Source organism: Anolis sagrei, chromosome 8 (assembly GCF_037176765.1).
Source record: "Anolis sagrei isolate rAnoSag1 chromosome 8, rAnoSag1.mat, whole genome shotgun sequence".
NCBI lineage: Eukaryota > Metazoa > Chordata > Lepidosauria > Squamata > Dactyloidae > Anolis > Anolis sagrei.
In genome coordinates, this window is record NC_090028.1 from 2,068,291 (window position 1) to 2,094,991 (window position 26,701).

Sequence of the window (26,701 nt, forward strand, 5' to 3'; positions counted from 1 at the left end):
ATTTCAGGAAGACCCTCACCTAGAGAGAAGTTCTTCTTCCTATATCATTGATTTCGTTGCTGCATCCAAGGGGTGGCTCCATAGAATTCCCATTTCCCTGGTTAAGAAAGAAGCAAAAGATCAAGGATGAAGGCGAGAAACTTCTTTACCTCCACAATTTCCCCCTTTCCCTTCATGGGTCATGCTGAAAATGGAAACACCCAGAAATGTAAACATCAGGGTCTTTAGGTGTTCTGTTGGACAATGAAGCAAGTGGAGTGTCTCTATCCCTGTGGAATAATGTCCAGGGTGGGAGGAAGAACCCTTGTCTGCTTGAAGCAGGTGTGAATGGCCCAGCATTTCTTGGTTTTCAAATAAGATTCTGTGTCCAACACTCAGAAACAGGAGAACTCCAGACAGCAAGCAATCAGGTGCCAGTTAACACCTCCCAAACAGAGGGTGCCTCCAGGAAACAGAGGCCAGGCCACCTCTCTGCAGATATCCTCACTGATTGACTCTGCAGACTTCATGGCTACTCCAATGCTAATTCAAGCTTGCTCATTGCAACATTCACTCTTCCTTCAAACAGACAAGGTTTCTTTCTCCCGCCCTGTATATTATTCCACAGGAATATTACTCCATTTGCTTCACTGCCAAGAGAACCTCTGAGGGTGCCATTAGCCACAGATGCAGGGGACACGTCAGGAGAGAATGCCGCTGGAACATGACTAGACAAGGGTTGCCTTGGCCCTCTCCTGGGCTCTCTGCTCCTCTGCTGTAGGGACTTGTGGTGGTGGGTTCAAAATGCAATCCCACAGAGTTTCAGGATACACTGGGCATCCAATCGTAAATATACGACATATAATAGAACATAAACAAAGGAAGAAATAATGGCAGACCTCCTAAAATCAGATATACAGAAACAGCCTCAGCTCAGGATGGTGTGTCTCTGAATGAATGAATGAATGAATGAATGAATGAATGGCATGCCTAGCAGTTGGTGGTGGTTACTATAGCGCAGGCATGGGAAGACTCGGGCCCTCCAGGTGTTTTGGAGCACTCCAGACAACAAGCAATCAAGGGCCAGTTAACACCTCCAAAGAGAGAATGCCCCAGCCAGCAACAGCCAGGTCACCTCTATGCAAACACCCTCACTGACTGATTTGGCAGCTTCATGGCCACCCAAAGCTCATCAAGCTTGCAAATTGCAACATTTACACTTGCTTCCAACAGACAAGAGTTCTTTTTCCCACCCTGGACATTATTCCACAGGGATATATACACACACCCCACTTGTCTCACTTCCAACAGACCTCTAAAGAAATGTCAGGAGAGGCAAAATGTCAGCAGAAAATGTTACTAGAGCATGGCCATACAGCCCAAAAAGCTCACAGCAACCCAAGTGATTCTGGCCATGAAAGCCTTCGACAATACCGAATAATTGGTTTATACAGGAAAGATGATGTAGAATGGAATGATAGAGTAACTTTATTGTCGTTGTACACGGCAAAACCAAGTCCAATGCTTTCCTCCGCATACATCACAAAACCAACACACCCATCCCTGCACACCCCAACCACCCCCACCCAGCCCCCAATGCAACATCAATGCAAAACCACAGAGTCCTATATACTTACAGATCCGGGATAAAAGCTATCTCTCAGTCTGCTCTCTCTCTATTGAAACATCTCTCTCTAGATTATTATTATATATTGAAACTCTTATATGGGGTGGTTTCACCTCTGGCTTGCTAGTTAAACTAAATTACTGTGTCACAAAAGGATGCATTGATAAAAAGAGTTTCAGAAACATGAAGAGTCTGGAAAGCTCTATCTGGGAAACTCTCTTTGGAGTCAAACACCACTGTTCAATCCAATGTGAATTCTATGTCTATATAGATTTCAACTCCCAAAGAAGCTTTTTCCACACACAATGTGTTTATAGGGTTTCTCTCCCAGTCTAAGTCCTTTGATGTGAATGTAGACCTGAACTCTGAGTGAAGCTCTTTCCACACTCCGGGCATGTATAGGGTTTCTCCCCAGTGTGAGTCCTTTGATGTGAACGTAGACTTCTACTCTCAGTGGAGCTCTGTCCACACTCCAGGCACTTATAGGGTTTCTCTGTAGTGTGAGTCCTTTGATGCGAATGAAGCTCTTTCCACATTCCAGATATGTATAGGGGTTTTCCCCAGTGTGAGTGCTTTGGTTTGAACATAGATTTCTACTCTGAGCGAAGATCTTTCAACACTCCAGGCATTTATAGGGCTCTTCCCCAGTGTGAATCCTTTGATGTGAACGTAGACTACCACTCTGCGTGAAGCTCTGCCCACACTCCAGGCATTTATAGGGCTTCTCCCCAGTGTGAATCCGTTGATGTGAACGTAGATTTCCACTCTGAGTGAAGCTCTGCCCACACTCCAGGCATGTATAGGGTTTCTCCCCAGTGTGAGTCCTTCGATGTGAACGTAGACCCGTAGGGTCAGAGAAGCTCTCTCCACACTCCAGGCATGTATAGGGTTTCTCCCCAGTGTGAATCCTATGATGTAAACGTAGACCACCACTGTGAGTGAAGCTCTTTCCACACTCCAGGCATTTACAGGGTTTCTCTCCAGTGTGACTTCTTTGATGTTTATGTAGATCTGAATTATGAGCAAAGCTCTTTCCACACTCCAGGCATGTATAGGGTTTCTCCCCAGTGTGAATCCTTTCATGTGAACGTAGACTTCCACTCTGAGCGAACCTCTGCCCACACTCCAGGCATGTATAGGGCTTCTCCCCAGTGTGAATCCTTTGATGTGTACGTAGACTTCCACTCGTACTGAAGCTCTGCCCACAGTCCAGGCATGTATAGGGTTTCTCCCCAGTATGAGTCCTTTGATGTGAACGTAGACTTGAACTATCAGTGAAGCTTTGCCCACACTCCAGGCATGGATAGGGTTTCTCCCCAGTATGAATCCTTTGATGTGTACGTAGATTTCCTCTCTGAGTGAAGCTCTGCCCACACTCCAGGCATGTATAGGGTTTCTCCCCAGTGTGAGTGCTTTGATGTGAACGTAGATTTGAACTATCAGTGAAGCTCTGCCCACACTCCAGGCATTTATAGGGTTTCTCCCCAGTGTGAATCCTTTGATGTGTACGTAGATTTCCACTCTCAGTGAAGCTCTGCCCACACTCCAGGCACATATAGGGTTTCTCCCCAGTGTGACTCCTTTGATGTGAACGTAGACTTGAATTATCACTGAAGCTCTGCTCACACTCCAGGCATGTATACGGTTTCTCCCCAGTGTGAATACTTTGATGTGTACGTAGATTTCCACTCTGAGTGAAGCTCTGCCCACACTCCAGGCATTTATAGGGTTTCTCCCCAGTGTGAGTCCTTTGATGTGAACGTAGACTTGAAGTTTCAGTGAAACTCTTTTCACACTCCAGGCATGTATAGGGTTTCTCCCCCGTGTGAATCCTTTGATGTTTATGTAGATATGAACTCTCAGAGAAGCTCTTTCCACACTCCAGGCAGTTATAGGGTTTCTCCCCAGTGTGAATCCTTTGATGTTTATGTAGATCTGAACTCTCAGAGAAGCTCTTTCCACACTCCAGGCATGTAAAGGGTTTCTCCCTCGTGTGAGTCCTTTGATGTCGCTTCAGATGACATCTCCAAGTGAAATTCTTCCCACATTCCAGGCATATAAATGCTTTCTCCTTCATGTCAGCCATGATATGGGTGTTTAGTTGCAATACATATGCTTCAGTCTTCTTTTTTCCTTCTTTTTTCAGCAATACCCTCACCTAGAGAGATGTTCTTCTTCTTATATTATTGATTTCATTGCTGCATCCAAGGGCTGCCTCCATAGAATCCTCATTTCCCTGGTTAAAGAAGAAGCAAAAGATCAAGGATGAAGGGGAGAAACTTCCTTTACCCCCACGATTTCCCCCTTTCCCTTCATGAGTCATGTTGAAAATGGAAACACACAGAAACGCAAACATCAGGATCTTCAGAGGTTCTGTTGGACAATGAAGCAAGTGAAGTGTCTCTATCCCTGTGGAATAATGTCCAGGGTGGGAGAAAGAACCCTTGTCTGCTTCAAGCAGGTGTGAATGGCCCAGCATTCCTGCATTTTCAAATAAGATTCTGTGCCCAGCACTCAGAAACAGGAGAACTCCAGACAACAAGCAATCAGGCGCCACTTAACACCTCCCAAACAGAGGGTGCCTCCAGGCAACAGAGTCCAGGCCACCTCTCTGCAGATATCCTCACTGCTTGACTCTGCAGACTTCATGGCTACTCCAATGCTAATTCAAGCTTGGTAATTACAACATTCACCTTTACTTCAAACAGAAAAGGGTTCTTTCTCCCGCCCTGGATATTATTCCACAGGAATATATCCACTACTCCCCTTGCTTCATTGCCAACAGAAGCTCTGAAAGTGCCATTAGCCACAGGTTCAGGCAACTTCAGGAGAGAATGCTGCTGGATTTAATATAATCTGTGGGAATGAATGGTAGAATGAATAAATAGAGTCAATAATTTTGGAAAAACCAGTAAAATATTAAGGCATGCAATGACTACCTACCTGCCTGCTGGATTGTAATTAAAAGTCGCTAATTCGAACTGAAAAGAAAACTGTGATAAGAACTGGACAGTGATAAGATAAATGTTTACAGTGTTAAGAAGGAAATCAACACAAAGCTAACACCAATCAAGAAGAGTCAACATCTGGCCAGGAAACTGAGATGGGACCAGGATGGAAGAGGTCTATCATTCATTTACAACTCTGGGACTACATCAGCAGAATACTCCTATAAAAGACTCAATCTAATAATGCTCAAATTGTGACAGACCCGAGGAGTCTGGTTCACCCGCCATGCTCTGCTCCGTGGGAAGGAGAGAGGTGGTGTATTCGGAGAGGGGCAGATTTGCAAGGGAGCGGTCTGGTCACTTTGGCCTTCTCTCTCCAGGGAAGAGGAAGAAGTGTGCTTTTGGAGTCTTGGATTCTGTGCAGGGAGTCAGGTTCTGCTGTATGGAAAACAGGGATCTGGTCCTTGGCATTGTGCTTAGGGAAAGAAGTTTTGGAGTTGTGGAAGTTTTGGAACTGTGCGTTGGCAGGGAAGCAAGGCCTGGCCTAAACAGGTGCTTCTCCAAGGAGGGAGTAAAGGATATGGTAGTATTTGGATGCATGGTGATGGATGCATACACATGCGTGTAAATGGTGACTAAAAATGTAATTCCCAGTTATTTGTCTGATGAGCCAATGTAACTGTAAGTTGTTTGCGAATCTAATGTAGGACCTGCCTATCTTTCTAACCACTACAAACCTACACGATCCTCCTCTAGGAACCTACATGATCTCCAAGATCCTCTCTCGCTTCCACCCCCATCTCTGCCACGATTGGTGAGGATGAGTGAGAGGGCCTTCTTGGTTGTGGCCCCCAGGCTCTGGAATTCCCTCGACAGGGAGATCAGGCGAGTTAAAGACGTGGATGTTCTGCTGTGCTTTTGAGGAGACAATTCCTTAGATAGCTGGCCCCAGCTCAGACCCAAAAGCATGACCTTGCACCTTATTGCTGCCATACGACCTCTGCAGTTTAGTTATTTATGTATTTATTGAAACCATGGGAGGACTCAGGGCGGCTTACAATTGGCAATCATTAGATGCCAACAAAGAACTATTACGGCACAGCGATTAACATAAACAAGTCAACAACAGTAAAAACACATTGAAAATACATTAAAAATAATGGCCCTTAAAATAGTAAGCAATATATAGAACACAGATATCGATTACTAAGATACACAAAGTATTATGTTATTGTTGTTGAAACTGCAAATATGATGTCATATGACGGGTTTATTACTTATAAACACAATATAGAGGAACAACTAATTGTGGCTGCTGAGATAGGAATGTTGTCGTTGTGTGCTTTCAAGTTGTTTCAGACTTAGGTTGACCCTGAGCAAGGGCCGGAGAAATGACCTTGGATCCGGGCATTTGTTTGAGGACCCCTGCTTTAATGCCTAAGTTCTGTTTATTGGGCCAAAAACTAACAAAATGAAGCTCAACAGTGACAAATGCAAGATACTCCACTTAGGCAGAAAAAATGAAATGCAAAGATACAGAAGGAGGGACGTGTGAAAAAGATCTTGGAGTCCTCGTGGACAACAAACATGAGCCAACAGTGTGATGCGATGGCAAAAAAAGCCAACGGCCTCAATAGGAGTCTAGTGTCTAGATCAGTGGTTCTCAACCTGGGGTCCCCAGATGTTTTGGGTCTACAACTCCGAGAAATCATAACAGCTGGTAAACTAACTGGGCTTTCTGGGAGTTTTAAGCCAAAAACATCTGGGGACACCAGGTTGAGAACCACTGGTCTAGATCCAGAGAAGTCAGCTCCTCCTTGTCTCCTACATAGGTCATCAGTGGGGGCCGCTCCCCCCCCCCCCACACACACACCACCAGTGAAGAGAGAGGGGGCCAGGGGACAGTTCCACCTTGCCTCCTGTGCTATGCTAATACTATAATATAATGTAATATAATATATTGTATATACATATAATATATTATGATTATATATTTTATATTAAATGTAATATTACTACTAATATTACAATACAATGGTATAGTACAATACAGTAATATATAATATTGATATTGTATTATGCTGATAATATAATATAGTGTATGTAAAACAGTCAGTTGAGGAAAGTAAAATAAGACAGTCAATTATCCGTCAGGAACCAGGAGGGTTGCAAAAATCCAATCAACAAGTCCACAGGAGTTAGAGTCTTTCAGTTCCAAAAGATAGCAAAGACCAAAGTCCCTTGAAGAAACAGCAGCAAACTTGAACCATTAAATCCCAATGCAGGAGCTTGAAAACAGGACCAACCACATACAAGAATCTCAGCATGAACATGAATCCCGGGCAGAAGTAAACAGGAATCTTAGCATGAACAAGAAGGCATGGATACCAGGCATGAAACAATAGGCATGGTTACACATGAAAACCAAACGCTGAACTCACTGAAGAGTATAGATTGACAGGCGCTATATTTATTCCGAAAGTCATAGCAAAAGCATTCTGTTTCCCTTGGGAAACCTCTCCCTGACCCCTTTTTTTCTCTTCATCTTTCAGACCATCTTCTCCCCACTTCCAGGTGGAAATGTTGATTGATTTGACTTTTCCTATCAAAGAGTGTCTGGTCTTTCCTTGGCTTGCCAATTAGTACAATCCTTTCACTATCACTATGCTTTCCTTAGCACATATCACAAAACCAACACACGCCCCTCCACACCCCAACCACCCCCACACAGCCCCCAATGCAACATCAATGCAAAACCACTGAGTTCTAAATACTTACAGCTCTGGAATAGAAGCTATCTCTCAGTCTGCTATCTCTCTTTTGAAATGTCTTTCTAAATATTATTATATTATAGATATGGAAAGTCTTATATGGTATTGTTTTAATCGCTGGTTTGCTAGTTAAACTGAATTACTTTGTCTCAAAAGGATGCATTTCTAAAAAGTATTTCACCAACATGAAAAATCGAGAAAGCTCTATCTGAGAAACTCTTTGGAGTCAAACACCGCTGTTCTCTCCAATGTGAATTCCGTGTCTATGCAGATTTCAACTCTCAGAGAAGCTTTTCCCACACAACATGCATTTATAAGGTTTCTCCCCAGTGTAAGTCCTTTGATGTGAATGTGAACTTGAAGAATGGGTGAAGCTCTGTCATCACTCATGGCATTTATAGGATTTCCCCCTAGTGTGAGTCCTTTCATGTGTATGTAGATTTCCACTCTGAGTGAAGCTTTTTCCACACTCCAGGCAGGTATAGGGTTTCTCCCCAGTGTGAATCCGTTGATGTGAACGTAGATGTCCACGCTCAGTGAAGCTCTGCCCACACTCCAGGCATTTATAGGGTTTCTCCCCAGTGTGAATCCTTTGATGTGAACGTAGACTTCCACGCTCAGTGAAGCTCTGCCCACACTCCAGGCATTTATAGGGTTTCTCCCCAGTGTGAGTCCTTTGATGTGAATGTAGACCTGAACTATGAATGAAGCTCTTTCCACACTCCCGGCATGTATAGGGTTTCTCCCCAGTGTGAATCCTTTCATGTGAACGTAGACTTCCACTCTGAGCGAACCTCTGCCCACACTCCAGGCATGTATAGGGCTTCTCCCCAGTGTGAGTCCTTTGATGTGAACGTAGATTTCCACTCTGAGTGAAGCTCTGCCCACACTCCCGGCATGTATATGGTTTCTCCCCAGTGTGAATCCTTTGATGTAATCGTAGACCTGAACTATCAGTGAAGCTCTTTCGACACTCCCGGCATTTGTAGGGTCTCTCCCCAGTGTGAATCCTTTGATGTAATTGAAGACTTCCACTCTTAGTGAAGCTCTGCCCACACTCCAGGCATTTATAGGGTTTCTCCCCAGTGTGAATCCTTTGATGTGAACGTAGATTTCCACTCTCAGTGAAGCTTTGCCCACACTCCAGGCATTTATAGGGTTTCTCGCCAGTGTGAATCCTTTGATGTGAACGTAAAGTTCCACTCTTAGTGAAGCTCTGGCCACACTCTAGGCATGTATAGGGTTTCTCTCCAGTGTGAATCCTTTGATGTGAACATAAACTTCCACTCTGAGTGAAGCTATTTCCACACTCCAGGCAAATATAGGGTTTTTCCCCAGTGTGAATCCTTTGATGTTTATGTAGACCTGAACTCTCAGAGAAGCTCTTTCCACACTCCAGGCATGTATAGGGTTTCTCCCCCGTGTGAATCCTTACATGTGATCGTAGACTACCACCTTGAGTGAAACTCTTCCCACATTCCAGGCATATAAATGCTTTCTCCTTCATGTCAGCCATGATATGGGTGTTTGATTGCAATACAGATGCTTCAGTCTTCTTTTTTCCTTCCTTATCTGTATGTGAGGTCAACATTTCAGCAGGACCCTCACCTAGAGAGATGTTCTTCTTCCAATATTATTGATTTCATTGCTGCATCCAAGGGGTGGCTCCATAGAATCCCCATTTCCCTGGTTAAGAAAGAAGCAAAAGATCGAGGATGAAGGCGAGAAACTTTCTTTACCTCCACGATTTCCCCCTTTCCCTTCATGGATCGTGTTGAAAATGGAAACACCCAGAAATGCAAACATCAGGGTCTTCAGAAGTTCTGTTGGACAATGAAGCAAGTGGAGTGTCTCTCTTCCATGTGGAATAATGTCCAGGGTGGGAGAAAGAACCCTTGTCTGCTTGAAGCAGGTGTGAATGGCCCAGCATTTCTGCGTTTTCAAATAAGATTCTGTGTCCAACACTCAGAAACAGGAGAACTCCAGACAGCAAGCAATCAGGTGCCAGTTAACACCTCCCAAACAGAGGGTGCCTCCAGAAAACAGAGGCCAGGCCGCCTCTGTGCAGATATCCTCACTGATTGACTCTGCAGACTTCATGGATACCAATTCAAGCTTGCTCATTGCAACATTCACCCTTGGTTCAAACAGACAAGGATTCTTTCTCCCGCAGTGGATATTATTCGACAGAAATATATACACTACTCCCCTTGCTTCATTGCCAACAGAAGCTCTGAAGGTGCCATTAGCCACAGGTTCAGGCAACTTCAGAAGAGAATGCTGCTGGATGTAATATAATATGTGGGAATGAATGGTAGAATGAGTAAACAGAGTCAATAATTTTGGAAAACCAGTAAAATATTAAGGCATGCAATGACTACCTACCTGCCTAATGGGTTATAATTAAAAGTCGCTAATTAGAACTGAAAAGAAATCTGTGATAAGAACTGGACAGTGATAAGATAAATGTTTACAGTGTTCAGAAGGAAATCAACACAAGGCTAACACCAATCAAGAAGAGTCAACATCTGGCCAGGAAACTGAGATGGAGCCTGGATGGAAGAGGTCTATCATTCATTCACAACTCTGGGACTACATCAGCAGAATACTCCTATAAAAGAATCTAATAATGCCAAATTGTGACAGACCCGAGGAGTCTGGTTCACCCGCCATGCTCTGCTCTGTGGGAAGGAGAGAGGTGGTGTATTCGGAGAGTGGCAGATTTGCAAGGGAGCGGTCTGGTCACTTTGGCCTTCTCTCCCCAGGGAAGAGGAAGAAATAACCTTGGATCCGGCCCCCGGGCCTTCGTTTGAGGAGCCCTGCTTTAATGCCTAGGTTCTTTTTATTGGGCCAAAACTAACAAAATGAAGCTCAACAGTGACAAATGCAAGATACTCCACTTAGGCAGAAAACATGAAATGCAAAATACAGAAGGAGGGACGTGTGAAAAAGATCTTGGAGTCCTCGTGGACAACAAGTTAAACATGAGCCAACAGTGTGATGCGGCGGCAAAAAAAGCCAATGGCCTCAATAGGAGTCTAGTGTCTAGATCAGTGGTTCTCAACCTGGGGGCCCAGATGTTTTGGGTCTACAACTCCCAGAAATCCTAACAGCTGGTACACTACCTGGGATTTCTGGGAGTTGTAGGCCAAAAACATCTGGGGACCCCAGGTTGAGAACCACTGGTCTAGATCCAGGGAAGTCAGCTCCTCCTTGTCTCCTACATAGGTCATCAGTTGGGGCCGCTCCCCCCCCACACACATCTGGGGACCCCAGGTTGAGAACCACTGGTCTAGATCCAGGGAAGTCAGCTCCTCCTTGTCTCCTACATAGGTCATCAGTTGGGGCCGCTCCCCCCCCCCCCACACACACACACACACACCACCAGAGTGAAGAGAGAGGGGGCCAGGGGACAGTTCCACCTTGCCTCATGTGCTATGTTAATACTATAATGTAGTTCCAAAAGACTGCAAAGACCAAAGTCCTTTGAAGAAACAGCAGGAAACTTGGAACCATTAAATCCCAATCCAGGAGCTTGAAAACAGGAGCAACCACATACAAGAATCTCAGCATGAACATGAATCCCGGGCAGAAGTAAACAGGAATCTTAGCATGAACAAGAAGGCATGGATACCAGGCATGAAACAAAAGGCGTGGTTACTCATGAAAACCAAACGCTGAACTCACTGAAGAGTATAGATTCATAGGCGCTATATTTATTCTGAAAGTCATAGCAAAAGCATTCTGTTTCTCTTGGGAAACCTCTCCCTGACCCCTTTTTTCTCTTCATCTTTCAGACCATCTTCTCCCCACTTCCAGGTGGAAATGTTGATTGATTTGACTTTTCCTATCAAAGAGTGTCTGTTCTTTACTTGCTAATTAGTACATTCCTTTCACTATCACTATGCTTTCCTTAGCACACATCACAAAACCAACACACGCTTCACCCCCCACACCCCAACCACCCCCACACAGCCCCCAATGCAACATCAATGCAAAACCACTTAGTTCTGTATACTTACAGCTCTGGAATAGAAGCTATCTCTCAGTCTGCTATCTCTCTTTTGAAATGTCTTTCTATATATTAATATTATTATATTATATATTGAAAGTCTTATATGGTGTTGTTTTAATCTCTGGTTTGCTAGATAAACTAAATTACTTTGTCTCAAAACGATGCATTTCTAAAAGGTGTTTCACCAACATGAAAAATCGAGAAAGCTCTATCTGAGAAACTCTCTTTGGAGTCAAACACTGCTGTTCTCCCCAATGTGAATTCTGTGTCTATGAAGATTTCAACTATCAAAGAAGCTTTTCCCACACAACATGCATTTATAAGGTTTCTCCCCAGTGTAAGTACTTTGATGTCAATGTAAACTTGAAGAATGGGTGAAGCTCTGTCATCACTCATGGCATGTATAGGATTTCCCCACAGTGTGAGTCCTTTCATGTGTATGTAGATTTCCACTCTGAGTGAAGCTCTTTCCACACTCCAGGCAGGTATAGGGTTTCTCCCCAGTGTGAATCCGTTGATGTGAACGTAGATGTCCACTCGTTGTGAAGCTCTGCCCACACTCCAGGCATTTATAGGGTTTCTCCCCAGTGTGAATCCTTTGATGTGAACGTAGATGTCCACTCTCAGTGAAGCTCTGCCCACACTCCAGGCATTTATAGGGTTTCTCCCCAGTGTGAATCCTTTCATGTGCACGTAGATTTCCACTCAGAGTGAAGCTCTGGCCACACTCCAGGCATGTATATGGTTTCTCCCCAGTGTGAATCCTTTCATGTGAACGTAGATTTCCACTCGTAGTGAAGCTCTGGCCACACTCCAGGCAGGTATAGGGTTTCTCCCCAGTGTGAATCCTTTGATGTGAACGTAGTTTTCCACTCACAGAGAAGTTCTGGCCACACTCCAGGCATGTATAGGGTTTCTCCCCAGTGTGAATTCTTTGATGTGAATGTAGATGTCCACTCTTAGCGAAGCTCTGCCCACACTCCAGGCATGTATAGGGTTTCTCGCCAGTGTGAATCCTTTGATGTGAACGTAAATGTCCACTCTCAGTGAAGCTCTTTCCACACTCCAGGCATGTATAGGGTTTCTCCCCAGTGTGAATCCTTTCATGTGAACGTAGATTTCCACTCCGAGTGAAGCTCTGCCCACACTCCAGGCATGTATATGGTTTCTCCCCAATGTGAATCCTTTCATGTGAATGTAGATTTCCACTCCGAGTGAAGCTCTGGCCACACTCCAGGCAGGTATAGGGTTTCTCCCCAGTGTGAAACCTTTGATGTGAACGTAGTTTTCCACTCCAAGTGAAGCTCTGGCCACACTCCAGGCACGTATAGGGTTTCTCCCCAGTGTGAATCCTTTGATGTGAACGTAGACTTCCACTCTGAGTGAAGCTCTTTCCACACTCCAGGCATGTATAGGGTTTCTCCCCTGTGTGAGTCCTTTGATGTTGCTTCAGATTACCTCTCTGAGTGAAACACTTCCCACATTCCAGGCATATAAATGCTTTCTCCTCCATGTCAGCCATGATATGGGTGTTTGATTGCAATACAGATGCTTCAGTCAGTCTTTTTTTCCTTCCTTGTCTGTATGTGAGGTCAACATTTCAGCAAGACCCTCACCTAGAGAGAAGTTCTTCTTCCAATATTATTGATTTCATTGCTGCATCCAAGGGGTGGCTCCACAGAATCCTCGTTTCCCTGGTTGAGAAAGAAGCAAAAGATCAAGGATGAAGGTGAGAAACTTCCTTTACCTCCACGATTTCCCCCTTTCCCTTCATCTGTCATGTTGAAAATGGAAACACCCAGAAACGCAAACATCAGGGTCTTCAGAGGTTCAGTTGGACAATGAAGCAAGTGGAGTGTCTCTATCCCTGTGGAATAATGTCCAGGATGGGAGAAAGAACCCATGTCTGCTTGAAGCAGGTGTGAATGGCCTTCTTAGTTTTCAAATAAATGAAAATACATTAAAAAATAATGCCCTTGTAATTAATCCTTTACTTTGGCTAGCTGCCCGAGGCCTAAGGGAGTGGGCCTAGCAAAGCCACGGCATCCATTTTAGGAAAGGGAAGCGAGGAGAAGCCATTTTAGGTTAGGTTTTGCCTTAAGCGGGCATGTTCAAGTATTGGAGGGAAAGTTAGAAGGCTAGGGTTGGTTAGAAAGACGGGGGCGGAGCCTAAGTGGTTTAGATGAAAAATGTCTCTTTTAAACTGAGACTTGATGTCCCAGTTTGCGAGTTAGCGTTTGGAGCTGTTAGAGAGAAGTGTTGGTGTTAGTGAGGGCGAGTTTGGGTTTGAAGAAGATGATTAGGGTTAGTCTTTTGTGTAGTATTCAGAAGAGCTATTGAGTAGGAGCAGCACCCTGTTAGTGGTCTGTTCAATTCCTAAGGAAGGAAGTCTAGGCTAGACCCCTAAGGGGCATTTTTGGGAGTTACTATCAGAGATTCATTTCCTGAAGTAATTTTCTGTGGTGGAACTTTTAAGACTTGTAACCCAGAAGTTTTTAAGATCCTTACTCTAAGGTAACCATAAGCTTTTATACCAGTATTTTACTGAAACCATTAAGCATTTGTACCTGAATAATTCAAGCCTGTTCAGTAAACGTTCTTGTTATTTTTATCAACTTATACCAGCCTCAGTGTGAATACCTTTGTGGTCAAAGCATTACTAAGGACAGCTTCACAGCAGCTTTTCAGAACCTATGGTGACACAGTGTGGGTCACAGAACAATCTGTCAATATAACCTCAGCCTGTATGAATAATAGTAAGATGGTGGAAATCTTTTGAGGAATCAGTGGTTCCCAGTTCCTCACTTTTAAATATGCAGTTGGTTCAGTAACCATACTTCCTCTACCTTTTGTGCGCTTCATAATTTTGGCTGAGCAAAGAGCGTTTGGGAATTATTTTATATATATTCCCCTGTCTCAATAATTTAATTACAAATCTTACTCTTGTCTTGTACTTCCTCGCTGCTGGTGGGTGGTGTGGTTGTTAAAGCCCTTAAAAAATTAAGCAATATATAGAACACAAATATCGATTACTAAGATACACAAAGTATTATGTTCTTGTTGTTGAAACTGCAAATATGATGTCATATGACAGGTTTATTACTTATAAACACAATATAGGGGAACAACTTCTCTTAATCATGGATAAATGTCCATATTCATTTAGATAAACATCATAGTCCAATCTGTCTGATGATTGAAAGAATCGCTTTTAGATGTTTCTGAAGGACTATTTGTGGCATCCAAGGTTGTGTCAGAGAAGAGTTCTTCACGGTGGCCAGGTTACAACAAGGTATCCCGGGTGGAGTTCTTTGTTTTAGGTGTTGGTGATGAAAACACCTTCTTCAGGTAATGAATCCTTCTCAATATTTTAACAGGAAACAAGTTTCTGATACTACAATTACATGTATGAAAAGAACAACAACATACATAAAATAGATATGCTATAGCACCCTGTGATGAATCTAACCTTTTGCCAGGAGGCTGAAGCCTGGAAAGTCAGTAGCTGACATGTTGAGAGATAGGCAGGAGAGCTAAGAGGCAAGAGGGAGGAGTCAGCCGACTCCTGATTGGCTAGAGCAGTCAGGGGAGGAGTTAGGTTTTAGAGGGGGGAAAGGCTGTGTCTTTTGACAAGCTGGAGAGAAGAGCTTTAAACATCGAAGAGTGTAGAAGGATAGTTAGGAAGAGGGAGCTGTGAAGAATTTAGACAGGGAGAGAGAACTTTTGAAGTGAGCCTTGAGATTAGAGCATAGGATAGGCAAAGGTTCCTGAAACACTGTACATAGTAGGGTCAGTGTAGGAAAGCCTGTTTGCTCTGTGAGGCAGTCAGTGGGCTGTTCTCAGGGACACACTGTGTCAAAGTAGTGAGCAGTGTGAAGCAAGGAACTCACAGGAAACAAAAGTTGAAGTCTTAAGAAAAGACTGCCTGTCTAACCAGTTAAGCCTCTGAAACGCATTACGCTTATGTACCACTCGTATTAGAGTTGTTTTGTTAACTAAGTTTGAATAAACCTGTTTCTAATTTCATCTTAAACTGGTGTCTGCCTCGGTCTATCACACTCCTTAGATCTCAGCTAGCCTAAAGACAACTTAATTTCAGTCCAGTCAACTAAAGAAGCAGTTGTTAAAGAGGAACCAAAGGGCTTGAACCTAATATACCAATTTCACATTCACACTTATGATTTCCTCAGACATATAATTGAGGTGGTGGCGGCGAATCTACCTAATACATTGGTCATTGTCATCATTAATACAGTTGGTCACTTGATAGTATTACTGAGGTGGGATAAGAGAGTCTTTCCCTCTCGTCATAGTCATTTATCCTTGATAAAGTAGTGTCCAGCTGAACGATAATCTTCACACTGGTGATCAGTGTAGGGACAGCCTTTGCCCCCTGCCCAAGATTACGTTGATCACCTTTACACACCCCTATTATTATGTTAAAGTTAAATTAATACATAACTAATACAAGATAGTCAAAGTAATGTTCACATGACTTACATTTCATTAAGTAAACACAGGCTCTGCTGCAGGAGATTCTGTTGCGAGCAAATGCTCTTAGTCCTGGTGGGCCTTAAATACATGTTACAGAGAACAAGTGAAATCAAGTTTGTCGTTAAGGCCCTGAGGGACGAGCATTTGAAATGTGAAAGTCCAGAAAGCTTTCCTTTGGAGAAGTAGTTTCTTCATATCTAAATGAGGTCTGGTGTGTAGTTTTTCCAAAGCACAGAACCTGAAACTGTAACTTGAGTGTGCCTTTTCCCTAAAGTGCATATATAAGGGGGAGTCAGTATTCCCATTCTTAATCCGAGAACGGTGTTCATGCATTCTAGTTCTCAGGGGCCTGGTGGTCATCCCAATGTACAATAGGTTGCAGGGACATTGAATCACATAGATTACATTCTCTGAAGAGCATGTTGTATGATCTTGTAGGGAAACTGTGATATTACGAGTCGGATGTGTGAAAAACTTTGTGTTTAACATTTGACTACAGCAGTCACAATGCCTGCAATCGAAGTTTCTTTTAATTGTTTCTTGGGGGGATCTGTCTTCCATGTTATAAAATCCAAATGAATCATAATGTCCCGCAAATTTCCTCTATATTGCGTTTCTAGAACATGCCTCTAGAACATGGCCATATAGCCCGAAAAAACCCACAAGAACTTCCTCTATATTGTGTTTCTAAGTAATAATCCTGTCATATGACATATTTGAAGTTTCAACAACAATAACATAATACTTTATGTACCTTAAAATATTAATGCAACCAAGTCTGAGTCCACGAATCCAAATCACAGTCCAGAGTTCCAGTCCAAGGTCTCTTCATTAAGAATTCTCACGAGTCATTACAGCTGATGCTCAGCCAGCTGCCCGAATGCTTGGTCCCGGAGCCAAGGCTTGAGTTTTTTTCCTGAAGGAGAGGAGAGATGGAGTCGCCCTGATTTCACTGGGGAGTGACAGGTTTTTGATGGGCTGCGACTGTGGTACAATTTGCATATGGTCTCTGATTGGCCAGCCTCAAGATTCCAACATTCTCAAGTGACTGAGAGGGGAAAGGAAATTTGCATATGGTTTCTGATTGGCCAGCCTCAAGATTCTAACATTCTCAAGTGCATGACAGGGGAAAGGAAAGCGCCTCGGGGATTTGCAGTAACTACACTCACTTTCTGTGACCACTGTGATACTCATCCAATGACCAAGACCAAACTTGGCACACAGAGCCCGCATGACCCACTCTACATCCTACTGCAGTTTGGAGGAGGATGGATCATGCATGATTGGACTTGCAGTACCATCACTCACTTTCTGAGACCACTGTGACCCTCATCCAATGACTATCAAGACCACACTTGGCACACAGAGCCCGCATGACCCACTCTACATCCTACTGCAGTTTAGAGGAGGATGGACCATGGATGATGGGACTTACAAAACCTTTACTCACTTCCTGAGACCACAGCAACACTAATCAATTACCAATAAAGATCAAACTTGGCACACAGAGCTCTCATGACCCACTCTACATCCTGGTGCTGTTTGGAGGACAGACCATGGATGATGGGACTTACAGTACCTTCTCTCACTTCCTGAGACCACAGCAAAATTTATCCAATTACCAATAAAGATCAAACTTGGCACACAGAGCCCCCATGACCCACTACATCCTACTGCAGTTTGGAGGAGGATGAACCATGGATGATGGGACTTGCAGTACCATCACTCACTTCTGAGACCGCTGTGGCCTTCATCCAATGTCTGATCAAGACCAAACTTGGCACATAGACCTCTCATGACCCACTTTATGCCCTAGTGTGGTTTGGCCGGGAATGGACCATGGATTATCGACTTGCAGTACCTTTGCTCCATTCCTGAGACCACTGAGACCCTCGCCAATGACTGATCAAGACCAAACTTGGCACACTCTACATCCTGGTGCAGTTTGGAGGACAGACCATGGATGATGGGACTTCAAGTACCTCCACTCACTTCCCAAGACTGCTGCAACCCTCACCTAATGACCTATCAAGACCAAACTTGGCACACAGAGCCTTCATGAGCCACTATACATCCCGGTGCTGTTTGGAGGATGGACAATGGATGATAGGACTTGCAGTACCTTCACTCACTCACTTCCTGAAACCACGGTGACACTCATCCAAATAACAATAAAGACCAAACTTGGCACAGAAAGCCCCCATGGCCATTTCAACATTCTGGTGACGTTTGGGGGAGAACAGACTATGGATGATGGGACTTGCAGTACATTAACTCACTTTTTGAGTCCACTGCAACTCTCATCCAATGACTGATCAAGACCAAACTTGGCACATAGAGCCCCCATGACCCACTCTCCATCCTGGTGCAATTTGGAGGCAGATGGACCACAGATGATGAGACTCACAGTACCTTCACTAACTCCCTCCGCCCACTGCCAGCCATATAAATAACTGATAAAGACCAACCTTGATACACAATTCCTTTCTCAAATAACCTGGGCAGCGCCGGGTCACCAAGCTAGTACATAATAAAAGAGAGTGTTTGCATGTGTGGAGGGAGGATGGAGGGAGATGTATGTGCCAGCTTTCTGATTGGTTGCCACTGTGGTACTATTTACATATGGTCTCTGATTGGCCAGCCTCAAAATTTCAACATTATGAGGTACAAGACAAGTAAAAGGAAAGGGGTCTGAGCCTGTGGCAGCTATCTGATTGGTTGCCACTGCGGTACAATTTGCATATGGTCTCTGATTGGCCAACCTCAGAGAGGCAGAGAAAGGAGAGGTCTGAGGTTGTCAGGAATGGTTGGAATTGAAGTCCAAAACACCTTGTGGCACCCAACAATGACAGAACAAGACCAACCCTGGCACACAGACCCCCCAAGACCCACTCAACATCCTGGTGCAGTTTGAGGGAGGATGGACCATGGATGATGGAACTTGCAGTACTTTAACTCACTTCCTTAGAGCACTGTGGCCCACACCAATGACGGATCAGGACCAAACATGCCACGCAGAGGCCCAATTGCCCACTTTACAACCTGGTGCGTTTCAGGGCAGGATGAGCCACGAATTATGAGATTTGAGGTACCTTCACCCAATCCACTTCCCACAGAACATTGTAGCCCCTACAAATCACAGACCAGGCCCAAACTTGGCACACAGAGTACTCATGACCCACTCTACATCCTGATGCAGTTCTAAGGGGGATGGACAATGGATGATGGGATTTCCAGTACCTTCACTCACTTACTGAAACCACTGCAACCCTCATCCAATGACCAATAAAGACCAAACTTGGCACACAGAGCTCCCATGACCCACTCTACATCCTGCTGCAGTTTGAAGGAGGGTGGACCATGGACGATGGGATTTGCAGTAGCTTCACTCACTTACTGAAACCACTGGGACCCTGAACCAATGATTGATCAAAACCAAACTTGGCACACAGAGCCCCCATGACACACTCTACATCCTGCTGCAGTTTGGAGGAGGGTGGACCATGGATGATGGGACTTGCACTACCTCCACTCACTGAAACCACTGCAACCCTCATCCAATGACTGATCAAGACCAAACTTGGCACACAGAGCTGCCATGACCCATTCTCCATCCTGGTGCAGTTTGGAGGATAGACCATGGATGATGGGACTTGCAGTACCTTCACTCACTTCCTGAAAACAATGCAACCATCATCGAATGACCAATAAAGACCAAACTTGCCATACAGAACCGCCATTACCCACTTTCTCAAATAGCCCGGGCAGTACTGGGTCTCCAAGCTAGTAAATAATATTGTTATTGTATTGTCGAAGGCTTTCATGGCCGGAATCCATGGGTTGTTGTAGGTTTTTCCGGGCTATATGACCATGTTCTGGAGGCAATTTTTCTCCTGACGTTTCGCCTGCATCTATGGCAAGCATCCTCAGAGGTAATGAGGTGAGGATGCTTGCCATAGATGCAGGCGAAACGTCAGGAGAAAAATTGCCTCCAGAACATGGCCATATAGCCCGGAAAAACCTACAACAACCCATTGATATTGTACTATAATATATTATATTATATAATAATATAATATAGTATATGTATATATATTTTGTAAGCCACTCTGAGAAGGGTGCCATAAATAAATAAATAAATAAATATTCTGTTTTGGTCAGACCACATCTGGAATACTGTGTCCAATTCTGGGCACCACAATTGAAGGGAGAGGTTGACTCTAAGCTGGAATGTGTCCAGAGGAGGGTGACTAAAATGATCAAGGGTCTGGTGAACATGCTCTGTGAGGAGCGGCTTAAAGAGCTAGGCATGTTTAGCATGCAGCAGAGAAGGCTGAGGGGAGACATGATGATAGCCATGTTTAAGTATGTGAGGGGAAGTCCTAGGGAGGAAGGAAGAGGCTTCCTTTCTGCTGCCCTGGAGACTAGGACGCAATGGAGAAATGGCTTCAAACTCCAGGAAAGGAAGGAGACTTCACCTGAACTTGAGCAAGAGAGCGAATGTTCAGGTGGAGAGCTAACAGTGAGAGTTGTTCAGCAGTGGAACTCTCTGCCCCGGAGGGAGTGTGGTGGGGGCTCCTTCTTTGAAGGCTCTTAAACAGAGGCTGGATGGCCATCTCTCGGGGGTGCTTTGAAGGCGATTGTCCTGCTTCTTGGCAGAATGGGGCTGGGCTGGATGATTGCTCACCAGGCCTCTTCCAACTCGAGGATCCTCATCTCCAGGGAAGCAGGAAACAAGCTGCTCCTTCCTCTGCAGGACTTCCCCTGACCTCTTGATCCCTGGCCCTCATCCTGTCTCCTCTCTCTCCCCGTTAAGGACAGCCAATCACCTCCCAACATGAGAAAAGCCTCCTCGGGAGACATGAGAGAAGCCTCCTCGCAACCAGAAGTGACTTGCAGATATAAATGTAAATGTAAAGAATGTAAAGAATGGCAAAGCAGCTGGCCTGGATGATCTACGGATGGAACAAAAAGCAAAGTGTTGGCTACTGGAGCTGATGAACAACTGCACTGCATCCTGTCAGATCCCCAAAGTCTGGAGGAAAGCAAGAGTCATCGCCATCTTGAAGCCAGGAGAAGACCGTAATGATCCAAAAAGCTATAGACTATTCTCCCTGTTGTGTCACCTCTACAAATTTCTGGAGAGACTTATTTTGCATAGAATTATGCAAAAAATAGACCCCTGTCTGATCCCACAGCAAGCTGGCTTCAGAAAAGGCAAAAACTGCACATCGCAAGTGTTGAACCTGACTCAGCACATAGAAGATGGCTTTGAAAGGCAGAAGATCGCAGGAGATGTCTTCATAGACCTGTCAGCAGCCTATGAGACTGTGAACCACCACTGCCTCCTCCTGAGAAAAATGTATAATATCACAAAGGACGACCACCTCACCCGCCTCATAGGAAACCTGCTACAAAACAGGAGCTTCTTTGTTGAGTTCCAGGGCCAGAGAAGCAGATGGCGGAAACAGAAGAACGGCCTGCCTCAGGGGAGCGTGCTTGCTCCATCCATGTTCAACATCTACACAAATTTATTTATTATTTATTTATTTCGCTCATTTCTACCCCGCTCTTCTCAATCCTCGAGTGGGGACTCAGGGCAGCTTGCAAAAGGCACAATTCGATGCCAACATAAACAGAACAATGGATAAAACATGTAAACAGCAATTATAACAATTAAGGCAATCAGTCCATACATTAAAATCAATAAAATCAATCAATCAATAAAATCAATAAAACAATCTAATGCTCAGCGTTCGCCATCTCATAGTCCGTACATTCATTCCACATTCCAGCCACTGCCAGAAGGGACAGAGAGCTTCATCTATGCAGATGATCGTGCCATCACCGCTCAAGCAGGTAGCTTTGAGATGGTAGAACAGAAGATCTCCAAAGCTCTAGGTGCTCTTACTGTCTATTACAGGGAAAACCAACTGATCCCTAATCCATCTAAAACACAGACATGTGCTTTTCACCATAAGAACAGACAAGCATCCCGAGCTCTGAGGATCACCTGGGAAGGAATCCCACTGGAGCATTGCAGCGCACCCAAATACTTGGGAGTCACTTTGGACCGTGCTCTGACCTACAAGAAGCAATGCCTGAATATCAAGCAAAAAGTGGGTGCTAGAAACAATATCATACGAAAGCTGAGTGGCACAACCTGGGGATCACAACCAGACACAGTGAAGACATCTGCCCTTGCGCAATGCTACTCTGCTGCTGAGTATGCATGCACAGCGTGGAACACATCTCACCACGCTAAAACAGTGGATGTGGCTCTTAATGAGACATGCTGCATTATCACAGGGTGCCTGTGCCCTACACCACTGGAGAAATTGCACTGTTTACCCGGTATTGCACCACCTGACATCCGCCGGGAAGTGGCAGCCAATAGTGAAAGGACCAAGGCAGTGACAACTCCAGCTCATCCCTTGTTTGGGTATCAGCCAGCACGTCAACGACTTAAATCTAGACATAGTTTCCTAAGATCTACAGAGACACTCGCTGGAACAGCTCAGCAAGTGAGAGTCCAAAAGTGGCAGGCTCAAACCCAGAACCTCAACCAATGGCTGATACCCAATGAGAGACTCCCCCCTGGGCCCACAGAAGACTGGGCGACTTGGAAGGCGCTGAACAGACTGCGCTCTGGCACCACGAGATGCAGAGCCAACCTTCAGAAATGGGGCCACAAAGTGGAATCCACAACATGCGAGTCCGGAGAAGAGCAAACCACTGACCACCTGCTGCAATGCAACCTGAGTCCTGCCACATGCACAAGGGAGGACCTTCTTGCAGCAACACCAGAGGCACTCCAAGGGGCCAGATACTGGTCCAAGGACATTTCATCAACTACCAAGTTTGCAAACTTTGTGATTTTTTTATCTGTTTGTTTTGTTCTGTTAGAAATGTAATACAATGGTCTGGCTGCCCCTGACACAATAAATAAATAAATAAATAAAACCTCCCAACAAAGGATTCCCCCAGGCAGTAAGAACCCACCCCTTGACACCTGCTAGGCCATTCAGTGCTCATGGAGGTGGCCAAGGGCAGCATTCATACTTGCCTCAAGCAGGCCAGAGGGCTTCCTCCCACCCTGGGCATATTCCATAGGGGAGTCCCAGAAGCATTCTCTCCTGATGTTTCACCCACATCGAGGGCTAAAGGCATCCTCAGAGGTTGGGAGGTCTGTGGGAAACGAGGCCAGTCGGGTTTCTCTCCCTGTGGAAGAACTCTTGCCTTCTTGAGGGAAGGGTGAATGTTGCCCTTGGCCACCTGGATGAGCACTGAATAGCCTTGCATCTTCAAAGCCTGGCTGCTTCCTGCCTGGGGAATCCTTTGTTGGGACGTGTTAGCTGGCCCTGATTGCAACATAATATCTGTGGAATAATGTCCGGGGTGGGAGGAAGGACTCTTCCACCTGGATGAGCACTGAATAGCCTTGAATCTTCAAAGCCTGGCTGCTTTCTGCCTGGGAGAATCCCTTGTTGGGACGTTAGCTGGCCCTGATTGTAACATTATATCTGTGGAATAATGTCCAGGGTGGGAGGAAGAACTCTTTGTCTGCTGTGAATGTTTTAATTGGCCACCTTGATTAGCATTTAATGGCCTTGCAGCTTCAAAGCCTGGCTGCTTCCTGCCTGGGGGAATCCTTTGTTGGGAGGTTTTAGCTGGCCCTGATTGCAACATGATATCTGTGGAATAATGTCCAGGGTGGGAGGAAGAACTCTTTGTCTGCTTGAGGGAAGGGTGAATGTTTCCATTGGCCATCTTGATGAGCACTGAATAGCCCTGCAGCTTCAAAGCCTGGCTGCTTCCTGCCTGGGGGAATACTTTGTTGGGAGGTTTTAGCTGGCCCTGATTGCAACATGATATCTGTGGAATAATGTCCAGGGTGGGAGGAAGAACTCTTGTCTGTTATGAATGTTTCCATTGGCCACATTGATTACCATTTAATGGCCTTGCATCTTCAAAGCCTGGCTGCTTCCTGCCTGGGGGAATCCTTTGTTGAGAAGTGTTAGCTGGCCCTGATTGTAACATTATATCTGTGGAATAATGTCCAGGGTGGGAGGAAGAACTCTTGTCTGTTGTGAATGTTTTAATTGGCCTCCTTGATTAGCATTTAATGGCCTTGCATCTTCAAAGCCTGGCTGCTTCCTGCCTGGGGGAATCTTTTGCTGGGAGGTGTTAGCTGGCCCTGATTGCAACATGATGTCTGTGGAATATAATGTCCAGGGTGGGAGGAAGGACTCTTGCCTGCTTGAGGGAAGGGTGAATGTTTCCATTGGCCATCTTGATGAGCACTGAATAGCCTTGCATCTTCAAAGCCTGGCTGCTTCCTGCCTGGGGAAATCCTTTGTTGGGAGGTGTTAGCTGGCCCTGATTGCAACATGATGTCTGTGGAATATAATGTCCAGGGTGGGAGGAAGAACTCCTGTCTGCTTGAGGAAAGGGAGAATGTTGCCACTGGCCACCTGGATGAGTACTGAATAGCCTTGCAGCTTCAAAGCCTGGCTGCTTCCTGCCTGGGGGAATCCTTTGCTGGGAGGTGTTAGCTGGCCCTGATTGCAACATTATATCTGTGGAATAATGTCCAGGGTGGGAGGAAGGACTCTTGTCTGCTTGAGGGAAGGGTGAGTGCTGCCATTGGCCACCTGGATGAGCAGTGAATAGCCTTGCAGCTTCAAAGCCTCGCTGCTTCCTGCCTGGGGGAGTTCTTTCCTCCCTTGACAGGCCTCCTTCCACAGGGAGAGATCTCTCTCTCTCCACCCCCCTCCCTGGTCTCCTTCCCAAGGGTTTCCTCTCAACCTCTGAGGAGGCCTCGAGCCAGAGGAGTGGACGGAACGTCAGGAGAGAGTGCTGCACCCACCTCAAAACAAAGCAGGCCTTCTCCACACAACCCAAGCCAGCCTCCAGCCCAAGACACTCCGGGTATCGGATTAGAGAGAGAGATTAAGAGGTGTAGACACCCGCAGATACAGACCGGATCCGAGGAGAAAGAAGGAAGGCGCTCAAGGAGACTACTTCCGGGAAAATGGCGGGCGGGCTGGGAGGGGCGGGGCTTGAAGTGACGTCGCCCTCCCCCGCGCTCCTGATTGGCCGCCCTCTGGCGAGGCTTATTTGCATCTTGGAAGGGGCTGAAGGTGGCGCCTCCCCGCCTGGCCACTGGGTGGCAGCAAAGGGCTGCGGATACACAAATACATACACGCAGATAGATAGATAGATAGATAGATAGATAGATAGATAGATAGATAGATAGATAGATAGATAGATAGATAGATAGATAGATAGATAGATAGATAGATAGATAGATAGATAGATACATACATACATACATACATACATACATACATACATACATACATACACAAATATGCACATATATACACACACATACACCTACACCCATGTATACATGCATACACATATATACACACATATATGCATATACATAAACACACACATATACACAATATACATATACACATATAAACACAGAAATACACAAATACATACATGCATATATATATATATATACACACACAATCATACACATATTATGCACATAAATATACACACACACAAATATGCACATATATACACACACATACACCTACACACATGTACATATGCATACACATATATACACACATATATGCATATACATAAACACACACATATACATATACACATATAAACACAGAAATACACAAATACATGTATATATATATATATACAAATATACACATATATATGCACATAAATATATATACACACACACACACAAATATGCACACACACACATATATACAATATACATATACACATATAAACACAGAAATACACAAATACATACACGCATATATATATATATATACACACACACACACACACACACACACAAATATGCACATATATACACACATACACCTACACACATGTACACATGCATACACATATATACACACATATATGCATAAACATAAACACACATATATTCATATACACATATAAACACAGAAATACACAAATACATGTGTATGTATATATATACACAAACATACACACATATATGCACATAAATATATATACACACACAAATATGCACACACACACACATATACACAATATACATATACACATATAAACACAGAAATACACAAATACATATATATACACAAACATACACATATATATGCACATAAATATATATACACACACACATATACACAATATACATATACACATATAAACAAAGAAATACACAAATACATGTGTGTGTATGTATATATATATATATATATACGAACATACACATATATATGCATATAAATATATACACACATATAAACACATATACACAGACTGGGCCACAGCAATGCGTGGCAGGAGATGGCTAGTGATAATAATAATAATAATAATAATAATAATAATAATGCCTGTCTACATTGCACAATCCTGGGAGTTGGAATTGAGCATGGCACCAGCATGGTCTGGTTCGGACCCTTGTTGAACTAGACTTCCCAAGGCTTCTATAGCAAAACTATGCTTTCCAAGGCTGTACTTTTGCAAGGACTTCTCCACTAAGTCACTCCGGGGACTCGCCCCATTGCAACCATACAATGAAGGCATGATTTGACACCACTTCAGATTGCTATGGTTCTGTGCTGTGGGTTGCTGGGATCTGTAGTTTGCGTGGTCCATTCGCTATAGTTCCAAGTGCTGAGAAGCCTCCAAAATCAAATATTATTGGTTTTAGGCCGGGACATCGCTGAGCCTGGAACCCCAGGTCTCGGCAGTGGCCAGAGGAGCTTTTGCACAATTACAACTTGTGTGCCAGCTGTGCGCCATGACCCACTCTACATCC

At 44.6% G+C, this 26,701-nt stretch overlaps 2 protein-coding genes and 1 pseudogene across 2 annotated transcripts in view; all 3 read right to left on the bottom strand.

Annotated features, from left to right (window-relative positions):
- The window catches only part of LOC132783127 (zinc finger protein 135-like), a 32,069-nt gene extending 7,281 nt beyond the window's left edge, over positions 1–24,788 (bottom strand). The window contains exon 1 of the mRNA XM_067470940.1: positions 24,704–24,788. The gene's annotated coding sequence lies outside the window, so the exon portion shown is untranslated. The remainder of the gene's footprint in view (positions 1–24,703) is intronic.
- Positions 35–24,763, bottom strand: LOC132782886 (zinc finger protein 850-like; annotated as a pseudogene).
- Positions 94–24,875, bottom strand: LOC132782882 (zinc finger protein 658B-like). The gene is made up of 2 exons (XM_067470937.1): positions 24,818–24,875; positions 94–3,842 (listed from the first exon to the last, which is right to left on the bottom strand). The coding sequence occupies exon 2, from the start codon at positions 3,690–3,692 to the stop codon at positions 2,220–2,222; it is 1,473 nt and encodes a 490-aa protein (XP_067327038.1). The 5' UTR covers positions 3,693–3,842; positions 24,818–24,875; the 3' UTR covers positions 94–2,219.
- Between the last annotated feature and the right edge of the window lie 1,826 nt (positions 24,876–26,701).